Below are 18,949 nucleotides of genomic sequence, written 5' to 3'. Positions count from 1 at the left end.
CATGGTCTAGTCTCTGGATGTATTCTTTGAACACAATTCCAATCTACAACCAAAGATTTTGGGACTCTTATCTACCAATTTCCAACTTTCGAGAAATTATTTTTGCAGAACAAATTGAGAAGTACACTATGGGCTTACCTTTTCCACTACAAGATTATTGTATAGGAAAAGTGGTTCAAATATGCGGCAGCTTATGTCTCATGCAAGAGTGGGCTACCACATTATGAAGAAAGAACTGGTGTTCACTATCATGACTACTCCCTCCCCCAAGAGAACCCCAAATCCTCAATCTTCCGTCCAAGATCCCCCACAACCGCAAACTAGCACAATGGCCGACACATCTACTTGATGGTTGACTCCTGAAGAGATGGCACAATATCAAATAGAAGGAAGTTGTAACAAATGTGGCCTTCACGGTCATATTACTTGGGACTGCCTGGAAAACCCCAATAACAAACGACCCCATACAAATGCAAACACAGGAAATAAAAAGTCCTGACCTTTAGTTGGATTGATTTTGGACTTGATAGGTGCTTCTACCGTCGAAACATCCAATCAACCATGTAAAGCAATGGGAAAAGTCAAAGATCAAGATGCCCTTATCCTCTTTGACTTAGGTTCTATGCAAAACTTTATGTCCCCAGAATTACTGCAAGATTAGGTATTGAAGAATATGCCAAAGGGACACAAATTAAAGCACAAATGGCTAATGGAACCTACACATCATCAACACCATTGATCATATCACTTCGATTACAAGTTCATACATTTACAGATCCAATTGACTTTTACAGTATGGAATTGGGCGGATGTGATGTTCTATTGGGCATGCCATGGTTTTACAAGTATCATGCTTGTAGCAGGGCTACAATGTCACTGGCACAGGACAAGCAGTTAGTTGCAGTTTGGTTTTGGAGTTCACACTGGCACAGGACACGCAATTAGCTGCAATTGGGCTGGAGTTCACTCTCGCCTGGGCAGTGAGATAGGTGGCAAGTGGTCCTAGTGGACACCCGTGGCCAGATCACCACCAACGCAGTTTGGAGATAGGCTTAGTTGGATTGGGATATTTGCTAGCCGTGGGTGACTCTTTAGGAGATACATATGTGTGGTTGGTTCTAGTCGTCGTACATTCTGTCATCATCATCATCATTATCTACTTTGTATGGTCAAACGTCTTGAGTTCATGCACAATATATCTGCACAATCCTTGCACATTTGAGCCTCGATATCCCTATTATACCCGTGAGTTCTGGGCGTGGAGCTATGTGCGCTGCTATGCCAGAGTCTGTATTGGTTCATTTGAGTTAGTCAAGTCCCATGCTGTTCAAGTTCTACTGGTGAGTCATTGTGTTTGCTCTGTTATTCATTGTTTACAATATTTTTAGTGTTTTCATGCTGTTGGAGCGAGATTTCACACACATTGCACTGAGGAGCACCCACTGTACAGAGCACAACACATTATCTCCACTACAATGCCTGATTTGATGCCAGAGAATGAACTACCTAATTGAAGGAGTTGGTGTTGATTTTCAATAATCATGCTACTCAAGGAGTGATGGTTGAATAAGGAAAGAACCATGACTATATATGGAGATGAACTGAGAATTTTGTTGTATGAGTTTATGATTAATAAAGACTAAGATCTTGGGTGTGTGCACCCACCACAAGTAGGATCCAATGACCTTTTATAGGCATTGGCTAAGGTCTTGGGTGTGTGATTGACATCCAAGCAAGATCCAATGACCTTTTACAGGCGTTGGCTAAGATACTGGTCGTAAGAAAGATTTACAAACGCACTCGAGGTGTCTGTAGCTAGCTTTTATGTGTGCACGGCCATCATGACACAAGAATGCATGATTGAACGATCAATTTTGATATTCTAAGCTACGTGAATGTTAGAAGTATGAGTGTTTGTAACATGCAATCGAGGACGATTGCTTTGATTTTAGAAGGCGGTATGTGACGGGTTTTAGGGTCAGTGTTTCTTTGCCAAGGTTATAGACACATCGGTCCAATGCGTTTGTTTGGCCTGTCCTAGATTCACTCTCCCTGGGAAGGTGGTCCATGCCAATCTCTTGGTCAAAGCCGGAATGCTCTGCGAAGTATTTGCATCTCAAGTTATCTGCATGATGCTAGGGCAACTGTGTGTGTCTTGGACTAAATTGACTGAGTTTTGTAGGAACCGGCCGAGGGGCCTAAAACCTAGAAGATGAGAAAGGAATAAAAGAAATCCCAACTTATTAGTTCCTGTCGTGGAGCCTAATTTATTAAAGGGAAGAATCTGAAGTCCTACCAACTTATAAAGTTAACTCATTAAAAAAGCTCCCTAGAAATTAACGAGCTGACGTGGCAGACTTTCGGAAATTACGCTGATTGTACGAACAGCTTCCGCGATTCACGTTGACAGTGGTAGGACTGTACGGATTCTCGCGAATTCCGCTAGCTGGCTTTTTGGCAGATTTGCATGAGCTTTTTGAGGCCAAGGGCTTTTGGGCGTGCAAGCTTTTGAGTTAGCAGATTTTGGGGCTCTGCTTTTAGCATTCCTTGTACTCTTTATAAGTGCCCCTCGGGCCACTCTTTCAGGCATTTGGATGCAAAGCTGGAAGATTTGGAACCAACGGGAGTTGTACTCTTGCAGATCAATATTAAAGAAATACGAAAGGGGCGCCAATCTTTGGGGCCAATGCGTCTTGGCTTGGAACTCCACTGCACTGTGCCGTCTTCTCTCTCTTTTATTCAAGTGTTTTGAAGTACAAAAGTGTTGCCAAGTCTATAGATTGTGGTTATCTATGTGTTTCCGTCCGGTCACTCACCGGAGGTCAATACATGGCCTATATAGGAGCTCGAGAAGATCTAACTAGACAAAATGTACCACATCCTTGGAAAGAGCATCTATTTGGCCATGACAATCCTCCTTGTGAAAGAAAGACATGCTGATTCTAGTGGGGAAGCTTCCTCTTAATGCTTAGGAGTTGGGGTGCAATCTATTGCTCTAGTGTCAAATCAAGTCCTACTTGGTAGCCCAAGCCTGGTATATGCATCCTTGGAGGATGTAGCGATAAGACGAACGGGAATGGATAGTCCCTTCAAGGAGCTCCATTCCACCTGATTGTAAGCTTTCTCAAATTCCAAGAGAAATACCATCATATCCTCATCATATATACAAGCCAAGGAAGTGGCCTCCAAAAAGGTGAAGATATTGTCAAGGATGTTGTGCTCCTTGACAAGACAAGTCTAAGCGGCATGGATCAAATTCCAAAGGAGTGGCTGGAATTTTCCGTGATGTTTAAAGTCAATAACATGTACTCTGCCCCCTTTGTGCCCTTTAAAACCCCAATGCTGCCTCTAACTGGACACTAGATTTTTAGTCTAACAAAACTTCACGGTTAGTCCTCATGCCTGAGAAAATCCGTATGATTAGTCTGAGCTAATATGGGTTTGTGCATGATTGTACCAAAAGTATTCAAAGAGTATCAGATGGCTCAAAAGTAATATGGGTTTGTGCATGATTGAACCAAAAGTACTCATAGAATATCAGATGGCTGGAATTTTCCGTGATGTTTAAAGTCAATAACATGTACTCTGCCCCCTTTGTGCCCTTTAAAACCCCAATGCTGCCTCTAAGTGGACACTAGATTTTTAGTCTAACAAAACGTCACGGTTAGTCCTCATGCCTGAGAAAATCCGTATGATTAGTCTGAGCTAATATGGGTTTGTGCATGATTGTACCAAAAGTATTCAAAGAATATCAGATGGCTCAAAAGTAAACTTCTTCAGCTGTACAAGTAAATCACATGTCATTTGTATTTTAACGTTTGAAAGATCATAATCTATCCACGAAGATAGTCGTAGCTCTTTAAAACCTTAACTCTCTCTCTGAAAAAATATGGCACCAACTCAAAAGATGTAGAAATAGATATGGAGCAAGGGGCGACCGTGAAAGCACCTCCTCTTTGGCCTCCATGTTCCATGTTGCTTATATACCCATTGGACCAGGATGAAACCTCAATAATTCACTAATAGAAAACATTGTTTTTGTGTTTGTGGGAGGTATTTACTCTATAATATGGGAGGTAATTTTGTGTGTGGGATTTACTCTATAATATGCATAGAGCTATTGGTTATGTTGACTTATGGATTACTATCATGAGTTACTAACTTGCACTTCCTTTTATGGTGAGTTTATGCCTTTTCTGGATGCATGTATATGATGCATGTAGTGTATACATGCTGGATATATTCACCTGACAAGAGCTAATTGTTTGTTGGCAGGTGTGCAGAACGAACTTACGATCCAGCTAAACTTGGTGGAAATGGTATGTGTAATATTACACAAACGGATTGTTTAAATTCCTTTATGTTGATCTCACGGTGTACACTAGTCCAAACGCATTATTGCATTTAAAAACATATTTCACTTTGCTCTTAAGTTTGCATGGGTTTTATGTGCAAAGCCCAGGTGGCCTTGAGATCCTCAGTGCTGCTTGGGTAGCTCTAGAGTTTATGTGCAACCAGGTGGCCTTGAGAATGTTATAGCTGTCAAATCCATGTCTCTGCATGTAAGAACATCTGAAGTGTTCTCAACTGCCTGGCTTTGCTCCGCAGCTCCCGCTCTCGCTCCCAAGATGCTATCATGATCATGAAATCATGCAATGCCGACATAATCTGGTCACGGTTATGTTTACAGTTGGAAAACTGATTTATATGTATGTGAGGAAAAAAAAACCCCTCTCAACTCGACGCAGAGTGGACCCCTCAAACAATTACTGTTTGGACTCTTACACTTTTAAAAGCTGATTTGCCAAAGCAGAGGATCCATGATACAACGCCTGAGACAAGAAGTGTGGTTGGCTACCTTGGTGCTGAAATCCCTTGGCCAGGGCTTTCATTGTTCTCAAGGCCTTACATGATCTATGGGTATGTTGTTGTAGCTTGCATCTGATATGCTAGTGGCACCCATGTCAGATATACGCGTTTTTAAACATTCCTACCAGTGCTCCATGTTGTTAATCTAGTTTTATGCCTGCATTTTTTGCTGATGTGTTTATCTTATGTTATGCCAGTGGAATGGATACCTTTCTCAGATCATAATCCTGCTCCAACGGAAATAATGTTTTCCTTTTGTGAACGTGTGGTAAATAATCTCAAGCTCCCAATAATCTCGACTTTATGATCAGGTCAAATTGGACTCACATACTTATAGTGGTTTTTTCAAAGTGGTTGGTCATTACATTTGGTTCTCCATATAAGAGATAGTTTTCTTTTCCTTTTAGGATCTTATGGCATCTGAAGAGAGAAGATAATAAATGGTTTTACTTCCAAGCAAGTATGAGACATGACTATATAAACTGTATCGACTATCTTCATGAAGACCATGGTGATAAAAGCCCATAGGCACTTTTGAATGAGAGTCGTACTGAACTTGCAAACTATTGACCACAATGCATGCTTAATCCTAGCTTTTCAGGAAAATTTCACATGTTTAGCAACTTAAATTCCACCTATTTTATAGTCTTTCACACTGAGACTGTTATGGAGTGATACATAATCATATAAGCACTGACTAGTCTGGGCCGCTGGAAGATTAGAACTCTCCCTTGGCAGTAAAGTAGAAAGGGTGTAAGTGTAGCAGGCTACAGTGTCACTTGCACGGGGGACACAATTATAGTTGGTCTTGGGTGGATTCTCGCCTGGACAGTGACACCTGGCATGACACAGGGTTTGGTGGTCGAGAGGACACAGCGGCCAGTTAACCGCCATTACAGTTTGGAGATAGGCGCAGCTGGACTGTCAGAGATATTTGTGGCTAGTTGTTGGCTTCCCTTTATGGTTGTATATATGCTCAGTTGGTTTTAGTCATTGTATGCTTCCTAGACATCTTGTGCGTCATTGAGTCTAGAGTCTTGTGTCCAGTCTAGCACTTGCACCTCTGCACTCTCCCTGCACAGTTGGAGCCTCGACACCCCCATTGTACCTGTGAGTCTTGGGCTTGGAGCTGAGTGTACTGGTTCCATGAGTTAGTCGAGTTCCACTGAGTATGGAGTCTACTATTGTGTCATTGAGTTCAGTTTGTTCCATTGCTCTATAGTGTTTTCTTTCTGTTGGAGTGAGGTTTTTGGAACATTGCACTGGGGAGCACCCACAGTAGAGAGCACGACATACTTTTATGCTGTAGGTGATCTTTTTTGGCATGCCCGGTGGGACCTCAGCTGAAGTCTCACTATATTGAGCGTACATGGTCGAAGAGCTAGCTGGGTTAGTCTTTCGCCCTGGTCTAATCTGCTAGCTGGGTTAGTCTTTCGCCTTGGTATAATCTGCTAGCTGGCTTAGTCTTTCGCCCTGGTCTAATCTGCTGGTCTAAGTTGAACTAACTGGTTTGGCCTAGTCTCTCTCCCTAGTCTAGTCTGCTATTCTAATTGGTCAGGTCTAGCATGATCAACTCCATTTTGGCCTTTGTCCAACTTTGTCTAGTCGACTCTTGCCATCGTCCAGCTGCAACTCTTGCCCCTCGTCCAGCTAGCATGCTCTAGCCTGGTCGAGTCAAGTCTAGCCTAGTCTAGTTGAGTCTGGTCCAGTGGTCTTGACTGTCCAGCAAGTGCAAGGGTCTTCTTACTCAAGGTTGGGTGGGTCTGTTGCTACTGCATGGCACATACAAGGCAGTCTAAAGATTGACCAAGCCCCCTATGGTGTCCTCTGTAGTACTACCACAGAAGCATCAGCCTTTCTTTCCAGGAAGAAGTTCTCCATCCCCACTTTCACCACCCTCTTTGGCATCCACCTCAACCGGCTCCTCACCACCCTTATCACCTCCTCCAGTACACTTTCCACTCACTGTGTTACAACTAGTTGGAGGATCTAGCAAGCATTTTGGCTAAGGTAAACATAAAGCTTTGGACTTTCTAGGGACTCTCCACAGAGGATGGAGATGACCACGCTAGCGTGGCCTCAATAGAGAAGATGCCTAACTATTGCTCTTTCTATCAACCTTGGATGGCTTAGCAGACAAATGGTATAGTCAGTTTGTAGAGAACCACTTTACGATTGGGAAACACTAAGGTGATAGTTGTGTGAAGATTTCAGACCAAGAGACTTTCAAGAGAAGGTTTTGGATGAGCTGGCAAACTAAGTGCTCCAACCAATGAGACTTTTGCAAAACTCATGATAAGAACAAAGTCTCTGGTCGTTAAGCTTCCCTAGGAACCAAGATAATTCATGGTCAAGAAGTGGGCGGAGAAGCCTCTCCCCAAGACGTCTCAACCGAAGCTACGGGAGACTCTCCGACTTGAAGCAACTCTGAAGGAGTTTGTCCGCTACCAGGATAGAGGGAGCAAGGAGGTTATTCAAGGACCTCCCACAAGTAGAGCGATCCCCCACAGGTAGAGACCGCCTCAGATCTCATGGAAAGTGTATCTGACCCCTTGATTTCTGTATGCAAGGAACTCGAAGCACTGAAATTACAATGACATCTTCAAGAGGAGAGGTTCTTGTCTCTTCGAGAGGAGAAATCCCCACATAAAGAAGCTTTGGACCAAAGCAAGAGAGATCTAGAGGAGCTCCGGGCTTAGCAAAAGTCTAAGCTTGTGGTCTAGTGTATGTCATGTATCTCTCCAAGGCATCTTCCACAAGAATGCCCTCTTCAGGCTTATTGCTACTTCTGTGAAAAGTTTGGACATGAAGACAAAGATTTCTACTACCTGAAGGGGTTGCGACAACTACAATAAAGCCTCGCCCCTACTTGTCAACAAGAGTTGGCACCGGCCTCAAACATGGTTGCCCCTATGGCCACCCAAATCACATGCCCCTTTTGCTGACTACCCCTCCTAAGCAAGCGATGCAAGGTATGGAAAGTGCTATTCCATCTCAGATCTTTTATCATGCTAACACTCCGTCAGCCCCTTCGAGCTTCTACACCTCAATATCCACCTCCATGCTGCAGGAGCAGAGACCACTTCGCCCCCCACCTTGTCGATCCAATTGGCCCATTTTGTGCGATAGATGCAGAGAGTATGGGCATTACCAAAGCAAATGTCCTCTACCATAAGAGTCTCCTCCTTGCTGACATTGCACTGAGGCTGAGGATGATTGCAGCAAGGATTGTCCAAAACAACGCGCATCCATATCTTCGAGTCCAAGTCGAAGCCAACCTGAATTCACGTTTTCCAAAATCAATTTGATCACAGTTAAAACCATCCCTCAACTACCCCGTTTTGCACGTGGTTGCCCCTCAAGAAAAGTTGCAGCAGGTAGGGGAGCCCACTGGTGTCCTCACTCGGGCACAAAGGGCAGCCCTCGGCCTTAGTCTCCCAAGAAGGCCAACTCTTCCATCTTCAGTCTCACCAATGAGTACACTCCAACAGTTGACAAGCCATCCACAAGTGCCAGGGGCGGAACTGCCTCTCTGCTCTCTAATATCGATGGGGCCTTCTTGGAACCAGTAGCCGACCTACAGCCACTGATCGAATGAGAAAAACCTACAATACAAGATATCTTGAAGAAAACATTTCAGTAGGTGTCACTCCATGAAATCCTTTGGCTTGATGTTCGATTTCAAAGTGACACCCTTGCGGTCATGCAATCTCTTTAACCCAGAGTAGGTCCTAGTGGCGGGCACCTCCTAGTGCAGCCATTCGAGTCCCATATCATATCCTTCCCCAGTGCTCCCCTCATTGATTACAGAAGCCCTCATCTCACTGTGTCTCTTGGGGTGGCAATTCTCAGGTGTGATAGTTGATGGTGTGATAGTTGATGCTTGAGCTCACCGTGCTCACATTAAGTCTCCAACCTACCCAACCCGCCCCATTCGAGGGCGGCTTCCCCATGCTCATTGGCAGACCATGGCTAGAACACACTAAAGCTGGGGACATGACACAATGTGGATTCATATTCCTGGATCCTGAATGAAGCCAATTCGCCTTGAAGGGGGGATGGATCCGGTGGTGCATCATAGTTCATTTTCCATGGAGACCAACCCGGAATTGGAACAACCCACTCCACTTGATAGATGAGAGGAAGACCTGCTCGAGTGGTTGTTCTTCGAGTAGCTGGCCCCAATGTGCCACCTAGCTCAGAAGCAGGTGTTAAGGTCATAGAGGCTGATGACTGTGCTGCTTCTAAAGTGGAAGACTTTGGGCTTGGTGAGCCTATAAAGGACCATAGAAGAGGAAAAAAAATCTCCTTCATAGGAATCGCACAACCCTCAACCTCCTCTATGTCTGACTCTTCAACTAAGGCAAAGCTCACCCTTGTGTCTGATGAACTACCGTGCGATGAGCTTCCCCAAGGCTGGCTACAAGAAGCATATGCTGATTTCAATATTGATCAAACACCCGCTCAAAATGTTTCTAAGCTTTAGGAAGCGGCGACTTCTTCGTCTTCTGAGTCAACCTTGTGAGTACCCCCTCCGGACCTAGTCAAGGAATTCAACCTCAGTGACCCTGACAACCTTCAGCTCATTCTTTTAGCAGCTTGGCTGTGGCGTCATCCTGCGCTTATGGACTCTTGCAAGGACGTTGTTTCTTGGTCTTACGAAGATTTGGAAGGGATTCCACCAGAGTTAGGAGTCCACACTATCCCTCTGGTTGAGGGGGCTAAGCCAATACAAGGTCAACCCCAAGTATGTAGAAGCTGTCAAACTCGAGCTTGAAAAAATGCAAGAAGTAGGTGTCATTGTGCCCATGGAACACTTCGAGTGGTTGGGATGGTGATAGCTCCCAAGAAGTGTCCCAATAAAATCTGCATCTGTGTCGACTACCATGTTCTGAACAAGGTGACAGTCCGTGATGGCTTTCCAACCCCTTTCACCCAAGCCGTGCTAGAAGATGTGGCTGGGCACATACTCTACAATTTTATGGATGGCTTGAGTGGCCACAATCAGTTGGAGGCAACCTCAGAATGGCCACTATCTTGTCAGGGTCAAGAACTAAACCTTTAGCAGACATACATGACTATAAAGTGTACCTTGAGCGACCAAAAGTGGCATTTGTTAGGATTGAGCTTAACACGCGCCTCCCAACACTTGTGGATTATTGCGGAGAGCTGAGCTAGGTGCTCCTCCAACATTCTACTGGGGTGGAACATTGAGCGCCAAAGAATGTTGAGAAGTCGTGCATGAAGATTCAAAGATGATCAATGAGTAGAAGAAAAAAGATAATGTAGACCGTACGATTGAAGGAAGGTGGGCTATTTTTCAGCCGAAATGACATTCGTGTGTAATTGAAAATGTCCCATGGAGTCACAAAAGCCACGAAGTTGCTCAAAGCTTTGTAGGCCATATCGTTTATCATCGCAAGTTCATTTGCATGTATGTAGATGTTGCCCAACCCCGTACCCTTGACGTGTCTGACTAGTGCCACTATACCCTTTTAGTAGTCCAAGGTTGAGGCCCAAACTTTTACCTGTCTCAAGAAGTGTCTCACCGAGGTACATATTTTAGTTTCCCTTGATTGGTCTGTCACTTTTCATGTACATACTGATGCTAGTTAGACTGCTATTGGCGCTGTTCAGACTCAGCCTAACAAAAAATTTAACGTGGATCTATCCATTCACTATGCAAGTCGCCTGCTCACCAAGGCTGAGCGCAACTACAGCACAACAGAGAGGAAAGGTTTAGCTAATGTTTATGCACTACAAAAATTCCGCCATTATTTATTGGGTGTACACTTCACAATTTTTAGTGATTATCGTGCTTCACGTTATCTGCTGAATAAGCCATAAGTTGCAGGCTAGGTTTAGCAGTGGCTACTTCTATTTTGGGAGTTTGATTTCAAGGTGATCCTTTGCCCTGGCAAGCACCATGATAGGGCCGACAACGTCTTTGTCAAAGTCGATGATGTGAAAGCGTATAGACCAAAGGGGGGGGGGGGGGGGAGAGAGAGAGAGAGAGAGAGAGAGAGAGAGAGAGAGAGAGAGAGAGAGAGAGAGAGTCTCTTGAACCAATCAACCTTGGTAATGAATAACTGATACAATGTACAATGGGGGCGAGGGGTCACATATATACCCACCTCAATAAATTGCCCTACCCAAACTTTGACAAATAAGTAAAATAAATACCTAAAAGCCAAAATAAATAATGGGATCACTATGGGCAGTTCACTTGAGATGCCTAAACTCTAACACCCTCTCTGTAGCTCATATTGGACATAAATAGTGAGACCAAGTCGATGTAGAAGCTACTATGGACACCTCTGCAACTGCAGACTACTGGATACACCTCAGATTTTCTACCCTCATTTTTGTACCTTAGAAGAATGCCATTTTGAGCATTGGTTGCCTTTTAGAAAATATGAACTATAGACCACACTATGTCCAAGAATCCCCATTCGTGAACTGTGAATACATCACGCCAGAATATTCCTAGATAATGAACTTTGAAACACATCATGTCCATAATCCAACCACCAACAATGGATTGGTGCACTCATCCATAGTGTTTTAGATAAGTCTGATTGGTTCCCTACCAGATCCATGTGCCTTGACTCCGACCCACGGGTTCAAACATCGATAACTTGAACTCCAACACATGGGTCCAAATTAATTATACGGAGCACTTCTTGCCCTTCTCTGCCACTCACAAGCCTCTCTCTAGCTGAAGCTAGTGGAGGCAATGCCTTCTGACTAGAAATTTGGTGCTGTGGCCACTGTGGTCGCCACCACGTGTGCCATGCTGATCTCCTCTGTCAAATCTTTATTACCGTAATCTCTATCCAGCTTGCCTTTGTCTTTGTCTTCCTGTGAGTTCCTGCTTTTGCCTTTGGCTTCAAACTCCCGAGCCAAACAAAGCGTCATGTCACATTTATAGCAACTAATGTCGGACCTTGTGGGTACTGAGGCAGGTAACTGAGTATTGGTATTGCCATCCTTGTCAAGCTTGCCTTTGCCTCTGTTCTCTAGCGAACTCGTCCATTTGCTTTTGGCTTCACAATCTCCAGCCAAACAATTTACCGGTTTCCCTTAGAACTGTGTCGATGCATAGGCTGCTAATTGGATGGTGGTCAATGTGCTATCCATAGCCATTTGTTGGTTTTGGTCGTTGTTGGTGCTCGAGCAAGCGGGCGGGCCATGATGCACGTGCTAGATTTGGGAAAGTAGAATTCTTCCTTTCTTGCACTCCAGAAGATGGCCGCATAAAACTCCACCAAGCCGCACCAAAAAAATCCTTCGAGGGCTCTTTAAAGTCGTCTTCTAACTGCCCCAAGCGAATTACCACAACCCACAGTTGATACCCCTCGCTTGGGCTCCAAATCACCAGGGCAAACTGCCCACAGCGTTTTCAAACGCTGTGGCATGGAAGGGAAACTGGGCCTCCGGCAAGTGGTGGGGGTTATCACCGTCAAGCGGACTGTGGAGGTGTTGTTGACATGCTGCATGGGAGCGTTTTAAGACGCAATGGCCCAAGGGGGTCACTGTCGTCGCTAAGGGAGAGCCGTTGTCGGCACGCATTTTCAAATGCACGTAGTGTAATGGTGGTTCAGCTATCGCAAGCTTCAAGATGTTAGCAATCTACCGGTGTTTCAAAACGCCTATTGCCTGCATGACGGTGGCTCCCCTTGCCGTTAGCCATAGAGCTTCTGCCTGTTTGTGTTCCAAAACGCTGCCAAAGCTCCCCACCTTCACATGTGTTTTTGGACGCTGAGCAAAAAGCTATAGCGGATGAGAGCCTTCACCTCTGCTTCTCAACGGCGCCAGTTCTCCTCGGTTGCTCCAGAGTGCACGTCCTCCACCAAGAGTCTTCAAGCACAAAGCTCTGACACCATGTCAAAGTCGACGATGCAGAAGCGTAGAGACCAAGGGGAGAAAGCACGAGAGAGAGAGAGAGAGAGAGAGAGAGAGAGAGAGAGAGAGAGAGAGAGAGAGAGATGAAATGTTATATTAACGTCTTCATAAGGCCAAAATGACCTCTGAGACCAAAAAAGTCACAACGCGGTGAATCTGATACAATATCTGAGTACCAAAAAGAAAAAGGTATTGAAAAAGGGGTACTATAGAATCCTAAACTCCTGGATGTGAACTAAGCAACTAGCTGGAATTGTGTAGGATATGAGTAGGGGGGTGAAAGTAGTGACTGAGGGCTAGTACAACACAATGTAGGTGTGTTTGTGGGGATATAATGGGTAAGGGCTGATACAAAGGCTGGTACAAGATGAGCAAGGTGTACAATCCTCAAAAGAGCTAAATCGCAGGAGATCTATCATCGGTCGTTGGCAGATCTCATTAATCTCCTCCATGGTCAGTAGTCTAACCGGGCATCGTGCATGTCGGGCCAAAGTGATTAGTGCTCCACAGTCGTGGTCGTCTCGATTTCCCCAGCTCGATCGCTCGATCGATCAGCGTGCCATTGGCGTGAGTAGAATGTGAGCTCTGTTGTGGTAGCTGTTCCTCAAGGTGCCCAATGTCCGCTCTAAAGAAGGCTGTGATCCGTCTCTGAGATTGGCTAGCCTCTCCTATCATTAGGCTCTCTCTATGTCTAGGTAGCTCAAGCGAAAACAGTCCCAAACATCTCTGGTCCTCATACTCCATGACTCTAGAGAGTGGCCCAAAGACCTCTCTGAACTGGCAGTGAAAGTGGCCTCGTATCTCATAGTAAACTGGGCAGTGGCATGTGTAGTGCAACTTTGTCCCAGGCTCCATGTGTCTTGGCCTTTGCTGGTATTCCGTTGTATCTACTAGACTCGATCCGAAGCTGGTGTAAAGACGTGCATATCTGGCCAATAGCACATCGTATCCCATGAGATAAGTGGGTGTCCATGTATTTGGGCCTTGTCACAAACCATCTTCAGTAAGCTCGAGAAGATGCTCTCTATAGAAAGCCATCTTCGTACCCAGCTCCTATGTTGGCTGTATCCAAGTCCTCTTGGTATCTACCTGAGTCAGGTCTTGGCGGATGCCCCTGGTGATCTCGGACTATGTAATAGTTAGAGAGGGTGCATCAATGAGGAAGGGGCAATCTATCCATGCTGAACCCGTGTACCTGAAACCATGATGTCATCTCCTGATACCAACATGCTGTATCTCCTTGCATAGCTAATTGTCGAGAGGACTCAAGTGTTAGACGGGCATATCAGTCTCTAGGGAGGTCCCACAAGTGGTGTATAAAGGAGAATGACCTGGTAAGCGCCTCAACCACAAGAGAGAGAAATGAAATGTTATATTAACGTCTTCAAAGCCAAAATGACCTATCAGACCAATCTGTTACAAAATGGTGAATCTAATACCATGTCTGGGTACAAGAACTAGATACTACTACTAGAATCCATCCTCATGCACTCTGAATATCAAGAGAATATGGCTCAAATCCTCTGTTGTAGTCTCCATCGATGCTATGTAGCCCCTCTCCTCAATCGTGGCTGTTTGGATCTCCGTAGCTCCAGTGCTCGGTCGATGAGAGTGCCAGTAGTGGTCGAATGAGTGTGGGCCGAGCTCTGCAATGATGACTGCTCCTCTGGCTGTCCCATATCTAGTGAAAAGAAATATGTAATCTGTCTCTGGGACTGTCTCTCTCTATCTCTCCCTAGTAAAGTGTCTTTATATCTGTGTAACTCAAGTAGATATAGCCCAAGACATCTCTGATCCTCATAACTCATGACCCTAGAGAAAGGACCAAAACCCTCTCTGAATAAGCAATGGAAACAGCCCCGTATCTCATAGTACACTGTGCGATGACATATGTAATGTAGCTCTGTCTCTGGCTCTAACTGGCATAAGCGGCATATCCTGCTGTCTGCTGGTATCCCTCTAAATCTACCAATCTCAATCTTCAGCTGATGTGAGGATGTGCGTATTTGACCAATGGCACACTGCAAACCATGAGACATATGTGTGTCCATGTAGCTGGGTCGAATCACAAACCCATCTCCTGTGAGGCGGAGAAGATGCTCTCTATAGAAAGCCATCTTCGTGCCCAACTCCTGTGGCGGCTCTATCCATGTCCTCCTGGTATCCAGCTGAATCAGGTCCTGATGAATGAGTCTAGTAATCTCCACCCGTGTAAGAGACATCGAGGGTGCCTGAAGAGAGTACTGGAAAGGGGGCAGCTTGTCCATGGTGAAACCATGCGTCTGAAACCATGATGTCATCTGTGCATACCAGCCTGAAGTGTCCCCTTGAAGAGCTAAATGTCTGGAAGACTCAAGGGCCAGTCTAGCATATCTGTCTCTAGTAGTATCCCACAAGCTATGCACAAAGGAGACTGATCTGGTAAGCGCCTCAATCTCCATAGGAGGGGCAGCTAGCTCTGCTCGAATGATAGCGTGGGGTATGGAGGCCTTGGCTTTGATCAATCGAGAGCACATAGATACCAAGGGCCTCTCCATACGTCTCCAACCATCTTGACCTACAAAAGGTCCCCATGTCTGCACCCCATACAACATAGCTCAGGCTACTAAGGTATCAAAGAGCCATAACTTTGTCCGAGGTTCCTGGAACTGAACCTGCAATCACATCCTTTCCAAGCCTCCCAAGGCCGCAAAAGCTCTAATCAATCTAGTCTCTGCTGCTCTCCCCAAAGAAAACCTCGGCCAATGAAGACAACCCCAAGGTAAGTGTATGCATCCGTATACTCTACAATCTCTTGACAATATGTGAAAGTTAGTGATGATCTCCTGATCCACTGTGGTGTGGTGTTAAACACCATGACCTTGGTTTTACCAAGGTTTAGAGACAACCCACTATCCTCTGCAAATTTGTGTAATGCATCCAACTGTCGCTGCATACCCTCTGGTGAGTCAGAGATCAACACAATATCATCAGCATATAACAACAATGGGATCCACGTCCCTGCTAGCTGGTCACCTCTATCACGCTCTGTCAATGTAATTAGACACCTCATCAACATACATCCCAAATAGAGTAGGAGACAATGGGCAACCTTGTTTCACCCCAATGGTGGAGTGAACTAAATCAGATATCCTCTCTGGAGTGCGTACATGTCCCATCACTGATCTGTATAGAGCCATAATCCCCCAAATCAACACTATGTGCACCCCCATCTCTTGCAGTGTGCACATCAATGGAGCTCTTGGTACCATGTCAAATGCTTTGCGGAAATCCACAAAGCTACAATAAATCCGTCTCCCATGTGACCTGCCCTCCTCAATGATGGCTCTGAGTTTCAGAATATGATCAAGAGTGGAGAAACCCCTGCTGAAACCGGCCTGGCCCTTTGCTCGTACACCCTCACCCTCTGCCCAATTACTCAACTGCTGCTCAAGAATGGATCCATACAACCGTGCCAATGTGTGCCCAACCATTCGCGCGCGCGTGCATGCGAGAGAGAGAGAGAGAGAGAGAGAGAGAGAGAGAGAGAGAGAGAGAGAGAGAGAGAGAGAGAGAGAGAGAGAGAGAGAGAGAGAGAGAGACCATATTTTAGAGAGGGCTTGTAGGTTGCTTTCCTCACCCCTTGGATGGCCCAGCTGCCTCCAAGAAGATGCGCAGTTAGTCAGATGCTCTACAAATTCTTTCATGCAGACTATGGATTTACATGTAGTTTCTTGGAATGCTAATGGTTTACAGACTTCTCGGGTAAGAGGTTCCCGTAAGCTTTTACTTCGCAGAGATTTACACGCTCATATAGTAGGCATTGTGGATATATTACTAGTACAGGAGCATAAGATTGCCACTCCCTTTGGTAATCTCATGCCCTCGGGCGCCCACACTTTTTGGGAGCCTGCTCTGGGCCTTCATGGATAGAGTTGCGGTGTATGCATCGCAGTGGGGCCACGTTACTTGGCCTCAGCTCAGCAGCATGGTACCCTTGTCGCTGGCAGAGCAGTCTATATTTCTATTCGGATTCGGGAATCTATCATTGGTTTTATGTCAGTCTACGCACCCACTACTCCTCGGGAGAGGGCTACTTTTTGGTCCTCCTTGGCTGCTGTTCTACCTGCTGTAGACTCTTGGGTTGTTGGAGGCGACTTCAACAACGTCGAGAGCGACTCTGATTGCCGATCTATCACACCTCCAGTTCTATCATCCATTTCTCCCGATGAGCAGCCAGCATGGGATCGATTTCTTCTAGCTATTCAAGGTGTTGACGCCTAGCACATACCCTCTTTTGGTCACCACCCTGCTACACTTCATTACTCGTGGGGGTTTCAGAGACAGCAGGGGAGATTATTAGAGCGACTTGATTGTTTTTACATTGGCCCTTGGGTAGCAGCTCTAGGTGGATTTACTACTATTTGGCGAGGGACCAGCCTCTCAGATCATTTACCCATCTCATTGTTTATCTCCTTCACTCGATCCTCTGCACAGAGACGAGGTTGCCGCATCCCTGACAGTGTTCTCACCACTGAAGTTTTGCAGCAGCAGATTCGTGACTTATGGTCCACGGGTGCTTCTTATTGTGGTCCCCCTGGAGAGTTTCTTGCTCATTGCATTACTCAGTCTAGTATTTACTGCCGTGATGAGATTGCTATTATTCATCATCAGTTGAGAGTACGCGAGTCTGATCTTCACATTCCTCTTGGTTCCACTCAGCGCTTGCTTGAGGAGTGGCCTCAGGATGCTTATCTCGCTGCTAGACAGACAGAGCTCACAGAGGAGATTCGTCGCGTACAAGAGGCTAGGTCTGAGTTCACTCATCATGCTTCAGTATCTCATTGGATAGCTAAAGCTGATCGAATGAATAAAGACTTCTTCGCTGCGCATAAAGAGCGCCCTCCTGGCACCACCCTTCGGACTTTGTGCGATGCTCAGGGGACACTACATATGCATCCTGATGTTATTCTTGATATGTCTGCAGATTATTTTGTACAGACACTATGGCAGAGATCTTGTTGGCACCCTTCACACTTGCAGAGCTCCATGCTGCTATCGAGAGTCTTGATCCATCCTCCTGTCCTGGAGAGGATGGCCTCACTAGAGCTTTCTTTTTGACTTATTGGGATGTATTGCATAAACCACTGCTTCGCGGTTGTCAGGACATCTTTGCCAGAGTTACCGGGGAACGCCCCCTAGCCCCCGTTCCGGCGTTCCGGGGGGCAGTTCCCTTCCCGAACGTTCTGAGACGTCCCGGAACGTTTGACGTTCCGGGTGGCCAGTGCAAACCGGAACGCCCCCGGAACGTTCCGGAATGCCCCTGGAACGGCCAACGGCTACAAACAAATTTGGCAAAAATTGAAAAAATTGAAGTAAATGTTTGGGCTTTGTTTTGAAGTGTGCAAGGCCTCAAGGACTCATAAAATGCACCCCCCTCCCCCTTTCTCTCCACAAGCTAATCCTCAAGGCTCAAGCTCTCTCCCTCTCACACTCAAGATCTCTCCCTCTCAAGACTCACTCTCTCAAGGCTCAAGGCTTCACGTCTTCAAGCTCTCTTCCTCTCCCTCCCACTCTCTCAAATCTCTCCCTCTCCCTCTCACTCTCTCGAGTCTCTCCCTCTCTCCCTCTCTCTCTCTCTCTCTCACACATCATCATCTAGTCATAGCAAGGTTGAATGTTCTTCAAAACGAGTTTTTTGTGAGTATTAGAGTCAAAGCACTCTAATACTCCTTGTATTTAAACACAAGGAGCTAAAAATGCACTATTTGCGTGTTTTGTATACCTCCCGTTCCGCGCCGTTCCCGTTCCGGACCCCTAGCCGTTCCCCCGTTCCGCAAGGATCCCATCGCCGTTCCCGTTCCGGGTAACCATGATCTTTGCATCAGGATATATGCATCCGGATCTTTGTTCAGGTCTCATATCTCTTATTCCGAAAGGGGGTGACACCACTCAGCTCCGACAGTGGAGACCTATTACCCTACTCCCTTTGGTCTATAAGATATTAGCGTTACTGATCAACCATCGCTTGTGACCGTTCTTACCAGATATTATTCATACTTCTCAGACAGGCTTTGTCATGGATCAATGCATATTGGATAATATCTTCACTTATTATGAGGTAGTAGAGTGGACCAGATCATCTTCTGAATCTCTCGCTTTTTTCATCCTTGACTTCGAGAAAGCATACGATCGT

At 45.7% G+C, this 18,949-nt stretch overlaps 1 protein-coding gene across 10 annotated transcripts in view; it reads left to right on the top strand.

The window, feature by feature from the left end:
- Positions 1-18,949, top strand: part of PTEN1 (Calcium/lipid-binding (CaLB) phosphatase) — a 281,037-nt gene that overhangs the window by 109,118 nt on the left and 152,970 nt on the right. For 5 of the 10 annotated variants that reach the window (XM_086486434.1, XM_086486435.1, XM_086486433.1 and 2 more), the window contains one exon: positions 4,276-4,319. In XM_086486434.1, coding sequence (XP_086342560.1) covers positions 4,276-4,319 — 44 coding nt within the window. Of the gene's footprint in view, positions 1-4,275; positions 4,320-4,387; positions 4,921-5,066; positions 5,138-18,949 lie in introns of those variants that run through there. The other 5 variants (XR_015184796.1, XM_086486432.1, XM_086486431.1 and 2 more) reach the window with 2 other exon arrangements.

The sequence above is a fragment of the Adiantum capillus-veneris genome, chromosome 17 (assembly GCF_014529385.1).
Source record: "Adiantum capillus-veneris isolate H3 chromosome 17, ASM1452938v2, whole genome shotgun sequence".
NCBI classification, from domain to species: Eukaryota; Viridiplantae; Streptophyta; class Polypodiopsida; order Polypodiales; family Pteridaceae; genus Adiantum; species Adiantum capillus-veneris.
Note: the sequence above shows the minus strand (reverse complement) of the source record. Positions and strands in the feature narration are given on the sequence as shown.